A 16,701-nucleotide genomic window follows, 5' to 3' on the forward strand; every position below is an offset into this window, starting at 1 on the left:
ATGGGGTTAACGGAGCTTAAACGTGCCAAAAACGCATCAAATACCAAGTTTTAGCGCTGCAGGGACTAAAGTTGTAATTCTGCCAAACTAGGGCCTTACGGACCGTAAGGCAAAACCCATACGGTCCGTAAAGGGTCCCCAGATCAGCAGAATCAACATTTAATGCTGATTGGCTCTTCAGATTGCGAAAGGTTCGAATGCCTTTTCACCCAATGAAAGGCCAAGGGCCAAATTCAGTGTATTTAACCCCTGGACACGTGTACGCACGAGATCAAGGCACGATATTCGATAAAACGATCCTAACGGTTCCACTTTTCCTATAAATACCCCCCCCCATTTGTGTAAAAACCCACAAGAATCAGATCTAAAGCTCTAAGTTGAAACCATTGTTTCATACCTGAGCTATTTGATCTTGATTAGCACTCGGGGACCCTCCGTAAGTCTTCTTTCGCTCTTTTATTCGCTTTTCGAGTCCGGAAGTCGACGTTTAGTTGACTTTCTGCATTGACCAGCTTATGGTCGATGCGAAGTTCATGGAACTTCATAACGTGAGCGTGATCACGATGGTTATGGTCCGTAGTGACCATACCTACTGATTACCACGTTATCTAGGCTCAGTGACGAGTCGTAGTTTCGGCCAAAATGTGCATTCTTGCATATTTTGTAACCAAACTACTCGTGAGCATCAAAGCCGTTTGTTTTGATGTCAAACCTGTTTTCAAACTTAGTTAAGCATGTTCTAACATGCTTAGCTCGTCACTTTTAGTTTAATGCTTATATAGGGTCGTAAGGTAAGCGATCTAAACCATCGCTTATACTTTCGAACCCGACCCATTTGGTCGATCTTTAGGATCCGACCAAACACATTAGGTGACCATAGCTATAACCTTCCGAGGTTATACCTTGTGGTCACGATGTTAGGTGTTCCGAACGCGTTCTACGCGAACGACGCGTTAGGGTAGCGTAAGCTACCTAAACAGGTCGTGATGGACCGTAAGCACTTAGGTTAAGTTCATTTTAGTATATAGGCTTTGTTAAACCATATTACACGAGTCTCCATACTCGTTTGGTTTACGAACCCGCGTGCTATCCGATCCTTCCGATTTGGTCCGGTATATTAACATAAGCTACCTATTAGGTGCCGTTGGTATTCCGTGATCTTTAGCATTATCTGGTTATTATACAAGGAACTCAAAGCAATCTCAGGTGAGTACATAGAACCCCATCTTTTACTGTTTTCCAAACTGTTTTGGGGTGAAATACATGTGCCTATCTGTTACTTTTATGCTTTCCATGTTTTCACATCATATATCTGCTATGCTCATTAGTACATTATAGTACATGATTTCATTACATTTTATGCTATGTATGCCCATTGTGTGCGTACTTAGTACATTGATTTACATTACATTTTCTGTTGCATATGTTTACTCAGCATATGGACACATTGATTTACATAAACATTTCTGTTGCATATGTTTACTCAGCATATGGACACATTGATTTACATGAACATTTCTGTTGCATATGTTTACTCAGCATATGGACACATTGATTTACATGAATATTTCTGCTGCATATGTTTACTCAGCATATGGGCACATGCCTTCATTTTGTTATGACATTTGGTTTGTTTAACATGGGACAATACATTCATTAACATTAGCTACGCCGTTCGTTAGTAGGTAGTGGTACCATAGGAATTGACAACTCCCATTCCTGAAGTCCTGGGTTTGATTGGACTGGAAGGAATGACCGAATTCGATATACATAACTTAGATAAACCTTTAATTTGTTTAACGGTTTATCGCCGCAGTCTCAAGGCTTGGATGTATGCATAGTTTACAATACCGCATAAATGTTAATATCAATAGAGCATGCATTTTCCGCAGAACATAACGTTGATTTAAACCACGTTTTACTTCAACGACTTGTTTTGTGCATATGGTTTAAGTTGATACATTTCGCTTACCATACATGATACATTTTGGGATGCACAATACATGATTTACATTGAACATAAACACGTCGACATTGACATACACATTTGGTGGTTTACATTTGAACATAAACATTGGACATGATTTACAATAACACTTGACATTTGGTTTACACATGAACAATTTACATGGTGGATTGGTTTGGGTAAATGATTTAAGTAACGTGGCGTATGTAATATGATACAAACATGGTGGATACGCCGCTGGTACTTCCTATATGTAAATGTTTGTATAATATTACATATCGTGGCGTTATCTAAGTCATTTCAGTTTAGACACATTACACTTTACATAAGTAACATATTCTTCACAAGACATTATTTTCACAAACAACTTATCTTATTCAACTCATTTTACTTGGTTATTCGTTTAACCTTGCACTCATCTATACATATCGTTTGATGTTATCGTTTTTCAAATGATTTACAAAGCAAAACAAATTACAAGGTTCATGACTGACTGTTATTAAATATTCTTTAAAACTCAAGTCATGAATCCCATTTTCACAAAACCTATGTATCTCACAGGCATTTTTATGCTGACGTACCTACTTTCACATGTGTTTTCAGGAGCTGTTCCATAGGATGATGATCATGATTCTAGGGCGGACCTGTGCCTTAGAGCCTAAAAATGAAGTTTGAACTAGCTTAATTATGTTTTGATTTCCGTACTCTATTTCCAAGACAATGTAACACCTTTGTTTATAAATAAAATACAACTTGTATGCCATGGTTATGAAACAATTTAATTCTGTCCACGACACTCCCCGGCGTTTCCGCCGCGGTTGCATGTTATACGCGGCCGGGGTGTGACAGAAGAGTTGGTATCAGAGCCAATGGTTATAGGGAACTAGGTTATTAGTAATGCTTTGACCTAGACTATGACTTTCTAGGACCCTAACACAAGTTATCTGGTGTTTAGAGTTTAAAACATGCACATCACCTATCCTTAGGTGATAACCACAACGGGAACTTCGGTTCCGAATCCGCTTCGAAAATTAATCATCTGTTCTAGGATGATTGATTACTAGGTTTTGAACCCTCTATTATAAGGTTTTGAACCCCTTTGGATTTTCAAAACACGTGCGAACTGGAAGGGTGAATGCCTGTACCCTGAGTTTTCTGTCTAAGGCTAGAGTGTTCGTACAAATCCACATAATCGGACCAGTCACTCTTACCTGGGAACTCTTGGGGTCAGTGTTCACTTATAGGCGAGCATGTCTTCGCGATACACTAATTCTGACCCATTTACTTTGACTAGACATTTCACGTCGCTTATTTGCTTTGCGATGCATAACCGCCATCTTTGCTTTTGATTGCTTTTGCTTCATCTCATTCTCTTCATCCAATCATCTCACTCGTTTCATTTCATGTTTTTCTCTTCTAGAATGCCTCCTCGACGCGACAACCAGATAGCTACTGCCGAGCTAGCGGAGATTATTGCGCAGCAGATGGCTGCTCAATTTCCGAATCTCTTTGCTCAATGGAACCAGGCCAACAACAACAATGGTACATGCAAATACAAGGATTTTAACCAGGCTAAGCCACTCAAGTTTAGTGGTTCTGAGGGAGCAACTGGGCTTCTTCAGTGGTTCGAGAGCATCGAGAACACTTTCCGTCATGTGCAGTGTCCTGACAATCGCAAGGTCGAGTTTTCTTCAAGCGTGTTTCAGAAGAGGGCTCTTACATGGTGGAATGGGGTTATGAGAGATCAAGGTGCAGAAGTTGCTCTAGCTCAAACATGGGCTGAACTGAGAGCTCTTATGATGAGGGAGTTTTGTCCTCGTCATGAGCAACGAGCGTTGGAGAAAGAATTTGATGTGTTGAAGCAAGATAGTGGCGAGCACAGGGCTTATACAGATAGGTTTGAGGAGCTGAGTCTTCTTTGCCCGACTATGGTTACCCCACTCGATAAGGCCATCGAAAGATACATCGACGGCCTACCTGACTCAGTACAAGATATCCTTACTGGTAGCAACCCTACCACACTCCGTCAGGCAATCGAGTTATCAGCGACACTGACTGAGTCGCAGATCCGAAAGAATAAACTACACAGGAAGGGTGACAAGGGCAAGAAGCAGTCGGCGGACAAGGAGGATAGTAAGAAAGGTCAGAACAAGAAGGGCAAGGACTCTGGTTCCTCAAGGGGGTCAAAGAAGCGTAAGGCTTCCCAAAACTATGCTGTCACTGCCCAAGCTAACCAGGCAGCTCCCAACCAGCCTCCAGCAAAGAAACCCTACTCAGGAAGTGCACCTTTGTGCAATCAATGCAACAGTCACCATCAGCCGCAATATCAATGCCGTTTCTGTACTAACTGTGGGAAGTCAGGTCATCTTGCAAATGTTTGTCGATTTGCTCAGAATCACGCAGTCCAGAACCCTGCTCAATAGGTTGCTCAGCAACAGGGTCAGGCAGCACGACCAAACTACCCACCAGGTGCTTGTTATAATTGTGGGGATCTGACCCACTACAGAAATCGGTGTCCAAGGCTAGCCAACCAGAACCAGAATGCAAATCAGAATCCGGCACCGGCTCGAGGTCGAGTCTTTAACATGAATGCACAAGAAGCACAAGCAGACAACGAGGTGGTGAACGGTACGTTCTTTATTAATAATCAGCCAGCATCTGTCCTTTTTGATTCGGGTGCCGACAAGAGTTTCGTGTCATTGTCTTTCGAGACAATGCTTCGCGTGTCTAGAACGAAACTAGGTAAACCTTTGACAGTAGAGGTTGCCAGTGGTGAACCCATTGTTCTAAATTCTGTTCTGCGCAACTGCCAGTTAAACCTTAACGACCATATTTTTCCTATTGACCTCACGCCAATGCAACTTGGAAGCTTCGACGTTATAGTGGGAATGGATTGGTTATCTAAGCATCACGCAGAGATAGTTTGTTCTGAGAAGATTGTTCGTATACCGCTATCGACAGGCGAGATCCTACAGGTTCGTGGTGAGAAGCCTGCCGGTGGTCTCAAACTCATGTCCTGTTTTAAAGCACGGAAGTATCTACGAAAGCACTATGTGGCTTTCTTAGCACATGTTACAGCAGATAAAGGCAAGGGTAAGTCTATTTCAGATATTCCTGTCGTTCGGGATTATTCCGAAGTATTCCCTGAAGACTTACCTGGCCTACCTCCAGCACGCCAAGTCGAGTTCCGTATTGACCTCGTACCTGGTGCAAATCCCGTTGCCAGAGCTCCATATCGTCTTGCACCATCCGAGATGCAAGAGTTGTCTAAACAGCTTCAGGAACTCTCCGACAAAGGTTTTATCCGTCCTAGCTTTTCACCTTGGGGTGCTCCCGTTCTTTTTGTAAAAAAGAAGGATGGATCTTTTAGGATGTGTATCGATTATCGTGAGCTTAACAAGCTTACCATCAAAAATCGATATCCCCTACCTCGCATTGATGATCTCTTCGATCAATTACAAGGCGCATCTTACTTTTCAAAGATTGATCTACGATCTGGATATCATCAGCTTCGTGTACATGAAGAAGACATCCCCAAGACAGCGTTCCGTACTCGTTATGGACATTATGAGTTCACAGTCATGCCATTCGGTTTGACTAATGCTCCTGCTGTTTTCATGGACTTAATGAATAGGGTCTGCAAGCCTTATTTAGATAAGTTCATCATCGTTTTCATTGACGACATTTTGATATATTCTAAGACGCGAGCTGATCATGAGCAACATCTTCGTCTTACATTGGAACTCCTAAAGAAAGAACAACTTTTCGCCAAATTCTCCAAGTGTGAATTCTGGCTTAAAGAGGTTCAATTTTTAGGACATATTGTCAACGAACAAGGTATTCATGTAGATCCCTCCAAGATCAGTGCGATTAAGGATTGGGACACACCTACTACCCCTACTGAAGTTCGTTCTTTTCTTGGTCTAGCGGGTTATTACCGCCGCTTCATAGAAAATTTCTCGAAGATTGCAGTTCCTCTAACTGCTCTAACTCAGAAGAACAAGCCATTTGATTGGGGAGTCAAACAAGATGAAGCGTTTCAGACTTTGAAACAAAAGCTTTGCGACGCGCCTATCCTAACATTGCCTGAGGGCAACGATGATTTCGTCGTTTATTGCGACGCATCTAAATTAGGACTTGGCTGCGTCCTGATGCAAAGAAACAAAGTCATAGTATACGCATCAAGACAGTTGAAGATACATGAGAAAAACTACACCACTCATGATCTTGAGTTGGGTGCAGTTGTCTTCGCTCTTAAGATCTGGAGACACTATTTGTACGGTACAAAATGTGTGGTTTTCACAGACCACAAAAGTCTTCAACATATCTTCAACCAGAAAGAACTCAACATGAGACAACGACGTTGGGTTGAACTTCTAAATGATTACGACTACGAGATTCGCTACCATCCTGGTAAGGCGAATGTCGTAGCCGATGCTTTAAGTCGCAAGGAACGTACTAAGCTTCATTGTGTACGTGTCCAATCTGTTATTCAAACCGATATCCAAGCTCGTATATCTCAGGCTCAACAAGCTTGTGTTTCGCAAGGTTTGATGGATAAGGAGTTTCCTTATCACATAACTCCTGCTCTTGAACTGAAGGACAATGGATCGTACTATTTCATGGACCGTTTGTGGGTCCCAAGCCAAGATGATCTTCGTACCTTGCTTATGGATGAAGCCCATAAGTCTCGTTATTCTATTCATCCTGGCTCAGATAAGATGTATAAGGATCTTCGTATTCAGTATTGGTGGCCTGGTATGAAGAAAGACATTGCCTTATACGTATCCAAATGCCTTACTTGTCTTAAGGTTAAGGCTGAACATCAGCGTCCTTCTGGTTTATTGGAACAACCAGAGATCCCAGTTTGGAAATGGGAAAACATTACGATGGATCTCATTACTAAACTCCCACGCACAAAGAAAGGTCACGATGCCATCTGGGTAGTCGTTGATCGTCTTACCAAGTCAGCACATTTCTTGCCAATCCGTGAGGATTATTCAGCTGACAGACTTGCTCAAATCTACGTGGATGAAATCGTAGCTCGACATGGTGTTCCCTTGAACATCATTTCTGACAGAGATGCTCGTTTCACTTCTCATTTTTGGAGAACCATGCAATCTGCTATGGGGTCCCAACTTAATTTGAGCACAGCTTATCATCCGCAAACGGATGGTCAATCTGAAAGAACAATCCAGACACTAGAGGATATGCTCAGAGCTTGTGTGATCGACTTTGGTGGTAGTTGGGATTCACATCTTCCATTGATTGAATTCTCCTACAACAACAGTTATCACTCCAGCATCAACATGACTCCTTTCGAGGCTCTCTATGGTCGAAAATGTCGTTCACCAGTCTGCTGGAATGAGATTGGCGAGGCTCAGCTTACTGGACCTGCCCTCATTTTAGAGACAACAGAAAAGGTAAAGAAAGTTCGTGATAACCTTCAGACAGCTAGAAACCGTCAGAAGAGTTACGCGGACCTAAAACGCAAACCCTTGGATTTTCAAGTCGGTGATCGTGTATTACTTAAGGTCTCACCTTGGAAAGGTGTGATCAGATTTGGAAAGAAAGGAAAACTTGCACCTAGATACGTTGGACCATTCAGGATCGTCGAAAGAATCGGTAAGGTAGCCTACAGACTTGAGTTACCTCCTGAACTTGGAAATGTTCATCCAACCTTTCACGTGTCCAATCTCAAGAGGTGTTTAGCCGATGAGAACCTCCACATACCGCTTGATGAAATTCGTGTTGATGAAACATTGAAATTTGTTGAGAAACCGGTGGAAATCATGGAACGTGAAGTCAAGTGGCTCAAACGCAAGCGCATTCCTTTGGTCAAGGTTCGTTGGGAATCTAAACGTGGACCCGAGTTTACTTGGGAACGTGAATATCAAATGAAGGCAAAGTATCCTCATCTTTTTCCACGAGTTTCCTCTAAATAAATTTCGGGACGAAATTTCCACAAGTAGGGGAGACTGTAACATCTGTGCCTGTAATCATTGTGAACAGTTCAATTATCAATAAAATAATGTTATTTGATCCCAATGTTTGTTTCGTTGTGCTTTACATTTTTCGTGTTTTGACTTTTGTTCAATTTCAAACTCTACATCGCTTTCTAGAGAATTATACGCAAACTGGTGCGAAAACGTACTCAGTTTAATGCGACAAATACTCCGGAACATCAACATATACTCAACATACCTTAAATAACCTTTACATAACTTAGAAATAAGTTTTGAAGGCTTTGGTATGGCAAAAACAAGTTAATTCGCTTAAAGGGACTAAACTTGACAAACTGCGAAAGTATGCCAGTTTGAACTGTAACGAACATTCCGGAACATGTCCATAAGTTAAACATACCATAAATATCCTTTACATGGCTTAGAAATAGGCTTTGAGGGGTTTGGTATGCTAAAACAAACTTTTGGATCATTCAGGGGCCAAAAATGTCAAAAAGTGCACAAGTTTGCACTTTCGCGCATAACTGACGTTCTGAATACATCCGGACATCCAAAAATTTATGTAAGCATCCTTATATTATGCCTAAGTGTTTGGCATAAGAAAAATCCATTCGTCGCGTCTTTTGGATCGTCTTTCGCGCTTATGCGCACTCCGTCGTAATTAACCGAACATCGCGACCGTACGGCCAAACGAACCGACATCTGACATATTTTTGAGCATATTTTAGGTCCCCTATACTTTAACTTCATTTTAGAGCTTTGAAATGGGGTTAACGGAGCTTAAACGTGCCAAAAACGCATCAAATACCAAGTTTTAGCGCTGCAGGGACTAAAGTTGTAATTCTGCCAAACTAGGGCCTTACGGACCGTAAGGCAAAACCCATACGGTCCGTAAAGGGTCCCCAGATCAGCAGAATCAACATTTAATGCTGATTGGCTCTTCAGATTGCGAAAGGTTCGAATGCCTTTTCACCCAATGAAAGGCCAAGGGCCAAATTCAGTGTATTTAACCCCTGGACACGTGTACGCACGAGATCAAGGCACGATATTCGATAAAACGATCCTAACGGTTCCACTTTTCCTATAAATACCCCCCCCCCCATTTGTGTAAAAACCCACAAGAATCAGATCTAAAGCGCTAAGTTGAAACCATTGTTTCATACCTGAGCTATTTGATCTTGATTAGCACTCGGGGACCCTCCGTAAGTCTTCTTTCGCTCTTTTATTCGCTTTTCGAGTCCGGAAGTCGACGTTTAGTTGACTTTCTGCATTGACCAGCTTATGGTCGATGCGAAGTTCATGGAACTTCATAACGTGAGCGTGATCACGATGGTTATGGTCCGTAGTGACCATACCTACTGATTACCACGTTATCTAGGCTTAGTGACGAGTCGTAGTTTCGGCCAAAATGTGCATTCTTGCATATTTTGTAACCAAACTACTCGTGAGCATCAAAGCCGTTTGTTTTGATGTCAAACCTGTTTTCAAACTTAGTTAAGCATGTTCTAACATGCTTAGCTCGTCACTTTTAGTTTAATGCTTATATAGGGTCGTAAGGTAAGCGATCTAAACCATCGCTTATACTTTCGAACCCGACCCATTTGGTCGATCTTTAGGATCCGACCAAACACATTAGGTGACCATAGCTATAACCTTCCGAGGTTATACCTTGTGGTCACGATGTTAGGCGTTCCGAACGCGTTCTACGCGAACGACGCGTTAGGGTAGCGTAAGCTACCTAAACAGGTCGTGATGGACCGTAAGCACTTAGGTTAAGTTCATTTTAGTATATAGGCTTTGTTAAACCATATTACACGAGTCTCCATACTCGTTTGGTTTACGAACCCGCGTGCTATCCGATCCTTCCGATTTGGTCCGGTATATTAACATAAGCTACCTATTAGGTGCCGTTGGTATTCCGTGATCTTTAGCATTATCTGGTTATTATACAAGGAACTCAAAGCAATCTCAGGTGAGTACATAGAACCCCATCTTTTACTGTTTTCCAAACTGTTTTGGGGTGAAATACATGTGCCTATCTGTTACTTTTATGCTTTCCATGTTTTCACATCATATATCTGCTATGCTCATTAGTACATTATAGTACATGATTTCATTACATTTTATGCTATGTATGCCCATTGTGTGCGTACTTAGTACATTGATTTACATTACATTTTCTGTTGCATATGTTTACTCAGCATATGGACACATTGATTTACATAAACATTTCTGTTGCATATGTTTACTTAGCATATGGACACATTGATTTACATGAACATTTCTGTTGCATATGTTTACTCAGCATATGGACACATTGATTTACATGAATATTTCTGCTGCATATGTTTACTCAGCATATGGGCACATGCCTTCATTTTGTTATGACATTTGGTTTGTTTAACATGGGACAATACATTCATTAACATTAGCTACGCCGTTCGTTAGTAGGTAGTGGTACCATAGGAATTGACAACTCCCATTCCTGAAGTCCTGGGTTTGATAGGACTGGAAGGAATGACCGAATTCGATATACATAACTTAGATAAACCTTTAATTTGTTTAAGGGTTTATCGCCGCAGTCTCAAGGCTTGGATGTATGCATAGTTTACAATACCGCATAAATGTTAATATCAATAGAGCATGCATTTTCCGCAGAACATAACGTTGATTTAAACCACGTTTTACTTCAACGACTTGTTTTGTGCATATGGTTTAAGTTGATACATTTCGCTTACCATACATGATACATTTTGGGATGCACAATACATGATTTACATTGAACATAAACACGTCGACATTGACATACACATTTGGTGGTTTACATTTGAACATAAACATTGGACATGATTTACAATAACACTTGACATTTGGTTTACACATGAACAATTTACATGGTGGATTGGTTTGGGTAAATGATTTAAGTAACGTGGCGTATGTAATATGATACAAACATGGTGGATACGCCGCTGGTACTTCCTATATGTAAATGTTTGTATAATATTACATATCGTGGCGTTATCTAAGTCATTTCAGTTTAGACACATTACACTTTACATAAGTAACATATTCTTCACAAGACATTATTTTCACAAACAACTTATCTTATTCAACTCATTTTACTTGGTTATTCGTTTAACCTTGCACTCATCTATACATATCGTTTGATGTTATCGTTTTTCAAATGATTTACAAAGCAAAACAAATTACAAGGTTCATGACTGACTGTTATTAAATATTCTTTAAAACTCAAGTCATGAATCCCATTTTCACAAAACCTATGTATCTCACAGGCATTTTTATGCTGACGTACCTACTTTCACATGTGTTTTCAGGAGCTGTTCCATAGGACGATGATCATGATTCTAGGGCGGACCTGTGCCTTAGAGCCTAAAAATGAAGTTTGAACTAGCTTAATTATGTTTTGATTTCCGTACTCTATTTCCAAGACAATGTAACACCTTTGTTTATAAATAAAATACAACTTGTATGCCATGGTTATGAAACAATTTAATTCTGTCCACGACACTCCCCGGCGTTTCCGCCGCGGTTGCATGTTATACGCGGCCGGGGTGTGACAGTGGGGGGGGGGGAGGGAGGAGGGGTTAGGTTTTTTTTAGGTATATTTGTAGAGTAACTTTGATAGTTATTGATAATTACAAAAATGCCACCTTGTTAAGATTATTTGTACAAGAACTTTACTCTACATTTAAATCTTAAATTTCTATGTCAATTTCTCTTTTTAAATAATAAATTATGGCATGACATGCACACCCATTTTAATTTATGACATAAAAATATTGTAAAAAATATCATATAATATAAATGGGTTAAACATATAAACCCGCCAACCCGACCGGGTTGACTCGAACCCAACATTTTTAGCTAAACGGGTTCACAGGTTCAACCTGAAATTGACCCGAACCCATTTAGACTAAACCCAAACCCGCAAATTTTGTGTTAGGTTCGTGTCGTGTCAAAAATTCACACCCATAGTTTTGACCTACAAAATAAAAATAAGTGAAGATCACAAGTAAAAGTAATTACTCACATGTCATTCTCCAAGTAGATCAGATCTAGACGATATGTGGGGCATGCGGAATTAATAACTGAGTTTTAGGAGAGTTCTTAAAACCCTGAAAGATCCCAGAATACGCTTCCAATATGCGGTTCCTCAAAAGTAACATGGAATTAAAAGAGCGAAAAATATTGTTAACAATCATCTAAAAATTAAACATATATTAAAATCTTGCGTCTCGGGTATGGAAAGCCCACATAAACTTACCTTGCAAGTAAGGAATTTACAAAAAGTTATAATCTTCATATACGATATTGTCTTTTAAATTCAAATAGTCCCAAAATTCCCCTTATCATGTTCTTGTGCAATTTCATTCCAATCTAACAATATTTCATTCAAAAAGAGGGAAAAGTATGTACCAAATAGCAGAACGCAAATAGCACGACTTATGGCCTATTTGGTCCACTCAGCAGCTTCCTTAATCAAATTATCCTCCGAGGAAAAACATTCATTCAAAAAGACTTTGCTTAAAAGAGATTGCTGAATTAACAATCCGGCCTTACTTCCAAGAGTATCAGCTAGATCTCCAAGCACGCCAATAGCTGTTTTCATCACCAATTCATCCCTAAAAATAGAACATATAACCTCAAGTAAGAAACCAAATACAGAAAGTACCCCGTTTCGTGTTTGTGGGTTAGCCGGTTCAACCTGACCGGAACCGAAAATCTTGTCATACATATGAACCCGAACATGACCCGAATATTTGCGGGTTGACCTGAACACGATCCGTTCAACCCATTCTTTTAATTCTTTATTTGCAAATTAATATAAAAAATTTACTTTAAAAACACAAATGTATATTATACAATTACATTTAAATCCTAAGTTCCTATGTCAATTTCTCTTTTAAGTAACAATTATGGCATGAAATGCACAACCATTTTAATTTATGACATAAAAATATTGTAAAAATATCATATAATATAAATGGGTTAAACATATCAACCTGACCGGGTTGACCTGAACCCGACATGTTAAGCTAAACGGGCTCACATGTTCAACCTGAAACTGACCCGAACCCATTTGGTGACGTTTTCTTTTAAACTTTTCGTCCATCGATCTTGCACCTGTTAATCCATGATAAAGTCAATTAGGCGAATCGACTGTTCGAATGAATTGAAATCGAAGAACAAACATGATGAAATTACATTAAGTGATGAAATCGAAGAAAAATTCTTGTAAAATTTTTTTAGTTATTAGGTGCTAGTTAACATAGGAATTTAAAGTTTGAATCTTTGTAATAGGATGTTTGACAGACAACAGATTAAATTACCTCCACACCTCACCAATAGGAACCCATTTAAACCATACTTCAGTGTATTTAAAATCTATATATGAAATATTAAAAAGAGAAAAAAAATAAATTCACCCTAATCATGAGCATATGAACATAACTATGTTAAACTTCTCACTAAATGATAAATAATGAATGATCACAAGTTTTTTAGAAACACGAATTTCACAAATAAAAAAACCACATATGGAGTTGAGACATAAAAAAACACATGAACATGTCTAACAAAAATCAAGTATATATAACTGATCTAGCAAGACTCATCTAACATCAACACAACACAAAACTGAACATAAGTTGCTAAATTATACACCTTTTGAAACCCTAGTTGCAGCCCTAGTATACTGCAAATTTGTTGCATAAACAAAGATCTGATTTGATCGATTTGTATCGATTCGGTTCGTTACCGACATTGGTGTAGGAACCGAAAGAGAAAGGGGTAGTCACCTCAACAACGGATAAGAAATCCAATGAAAGCTTTGGACTAATGTGTCACACCCTGGCTTTGCGGAAGCGTGGTTAATTTGGTGTGACTTCTTAATACCATAGCTTAATCATAACAAAGCTATATGAATTAAAAACAAATGCAAGATCATCCATTAAAATAAAAATACCATAACATTGTCTTAACGGGTTAACACCCTAACAACCATAAACTTGTTCACCAAACATTACAAACACCAAACATAACATAAACATGGTTTAAGGACTGTGATTTGTCCAGGAAAGAGTCACATTCCCCAAACCCTGGATGACCTCGGTGACTAATGCAGCGGGAAAAACATGCCATACCGTGCCAGATCTTTAATTCCCTGAAATACATGTAAGTTGAAAAATCAACAATAATGTTGAGCGAGTTCATGCGAAAGTGAGTAAACAAACCTTTGTATTTATCAAAAACCCTGGTATGTAGCAAACAAGAAAAAAGAGATCACCAATGGTTTGCAAGGCCATTGATATGTGTGAAGTGCAAGTAGGAAGACTCAAACCTAGCGGATTTATGCGTCGGGCACTAAGTCACCCCGAGGTCCGTTATGCTGGACCTGGGGCTGGGCTCGCTACACCCAGATAGATCTACCGCTCCTGTCCCTCGGTCCTACCATGAGGATTAATGGCCTCAAGTTTCTGCCTACCCACTCACATGATCTAAGTAACAAACCTCCTTACGCTAACCATACCATGTATAAAGTATTCATAATCAATGTAACATGTATTTCACCCCCGCAGTTTAGAAAACTGAAAACAGTTAAGAGAAAAGGGGGACATGAACTCACAGTCAGTGCGTCGCTATACCAAGTACTCCGAATGTCAGGCAGCTGTGCAACGACCTACATGTGCTAATTCTATTAGACGGATGGCCGTGCCTTAGCTTTATAGTTTAAGTTTTTGGGAAATAGTTAGACAACTATTTCGTGTTTATATTTTGCATGTACTTGGTAGTTAATCTCCTTCCCAAGGATGGGGGATTTAATACATGTGTATTTGTATTATATCATTAAGTCCCACTTAATATATTTTTACTTCTACTTCCAAATATAAATATTTTTCTCAAAAATATTATATTTTCACTTCACATAATACTTCCAAAATAATGCGTTGACGGAATACGCGTTCACGAATAGTTCCGTATAATGCGTAAGTTACGTTTTAGTAATCGTGTGGTAATAATAATTACCGTTGTAACTTATATGTTTGTCGTGTAAGCGTTTGTATTATTTTGGGTCTTGTTATCGTTCGAAATATTATTTTTACTCTAAGAATAATATTTATATATTTTCACAAAATAATCATAAACAGTGTTGTGAAAAAAATATATTTACCAAATATATATTTATCACGTTTAGTTTTGTGAAAATCCCACCTCCGAATATTTGTAAATAAAGTCGTGGCGAAATATATTTTGAAAACATATCAAAATAATTCTAACACTTGTAAATAATTCTATGTGTTAGGTTTTTAGAAAAATTTCGCCAGAGTTTCCCCTGTAACTGGAGGTGGCCACGCTTTCAAGCGTATCATTTTCTTTTACCAAAATCATTTCAACAACTTCTTGATTCAACCAAACAATTTCCGACACATCAAACTAGTCGACAAGTATGTAAAATCGCCTAATCACATGAACTTGTGGTTTTTCCGAAAACTATAGTGTAGATCCCGTTATATTTTGTGGATCTATGTGTAAAATAACTTAATCCCGTAAAAACCTCGTTTTTAGAATAAATCATCCTTTACAACTTCCCGTCATCTTTCTTAAAGATTGATATTTTGTCGAAGCTTCTTATTTCACAAGTGTTTATACACTTGTGGTTTGTAAAATCATATTTGTTAGTGTGTCATTCATCTTTTATAAAACATGATTTTCTCGACACTTGGTTCTACGAAAATACCACTTGCAGATACGTAGATCCGCTAGTTTTAAACACTATTTTACAAGTAAAAATACTTTTACACAAGTTCATGTTTCTCGTGTGGTAGAGTTTCACCTTTTAACCCTTGTACCGATAGAAACAAGCTTATGTCAAGATCCATGATCTTAACAAAGTCGGGTTAAACGATGATCCGAGCTACCACTACGTAGATCGGGCCTAAATAATCACCATATTTAAACACTACAACTTTTACACAACTTATGATCTTTTAACCAACAAGATTCATGTTTTAGTAAACTTTAAAGATTCAAAAGATAAGTTTCCGCATTTTAACCGTTACAAATCTTATTAACCACCTTAGATACGTTCGAGAATGAGTTTTAAGTGTTATACCTCTAGCTCGGGGCTAGGGAAGAATCTAGGCGAAAAGGTGGTGGATAAAAGCAAGGTAACGAGGTCCTTCCACTTCCGTTTGCTCCAAGACTCCTAGTACGTGACCTTGAACACTTGTATGTGCTTGGAATGGATTAAACAAGATCGAAAAATGGATGTAGGAGAGGGAGAGGGTTCGGCCGAGAGTTGGGAGGAGAGGAGAGGAAGAGTGTGTTGGTGATTGTGAAGTGATAATCTCATGTGTAAACACAAGTATTTATAGGCAAACTCAAGTCCCATAATCCCTTGGTTAACATGTCTTCTTGATTTGAGACAAGATCTATTATTATAATCAAAAGGGTACTAGTCTAGTTACAAGGGGACCGAATCGGCCCAAGGGGGGGGGGTCATTTGGTTCGATTTCAAATATTTAGTTAGAGTTTAGTTAGATTAACTAAGTTAGATTAGGGGTTAACTTAGTTAGTTTCATGCTACGCTTTAACGCGGGTGTTAGGGTAATCAGGGACCCTAACTGGCTCAGAAAAAGATCAATAATATTATTGGCCATATTTTTATGTTCCGGGTATAGTCCGGTTGTTCGGTTGGATAGAAATCCGTTAAAGTGCTTAAGTAAGCTTTTAAGCGTCGTTAATAATATT

At 39.2% G+C, this 16,701-nt stretch overlaps 1 protein-coding gene across 10 annotated transcripts in view; it reads right to left on the minus strand.

The window, feature by feature from the left end:
* The window catches only part of LOC110903370, a 45,330-nt gene that overhangs the window by 2,327 nt on the left and 26,302 nt on the right, over window positions 1–16,701 (minus strand). For 7 of the 10 annotated variants that reach the window (XR_004885800.1, XR_004885789.1, XR_004885801.1 and 4 more), the window contains 2 exons: window positions 12,954–13,074; window positions 11,981–12,572 (listed from right to left, as the gene is read on the minus strand). Coding sequence is in view for 1 of the 10 variants with exons in the window: in XM_035986524.1 (XP_035842417.1) it covers window positions 12,401–12,572; window positions 12,954–13,074 (293 nt within the window). In the remaining 9 variants the exon portion in view is untranslated. Of the gene's footprint in view, window positions 1–11,521; window positions 12,573–12,953; window positions 13,075–13,379; window positions 13,786–16,701 lie in introns of those variants that run through there. The other 3 variants (XR_004885804.1, XR_004885802.1, XM_035986524.1) reach the window with 2 other exon arrangements.

This window comes from Helianthus annuus, chromosome 2 (assembly GCF_002127325.2).
Source record: "Helianthus annuus cultivar XRQ/B chromosome 2, HanXRQr2.0-SUNRISE, whole genome shotgun sequence".
Lineage (NCBI taxonomy): Eukaryota > Viridiplantae > Streptophyta > Magnoliopsida > Asterales > Asteraceae > Helianthus > Helianthus annuus.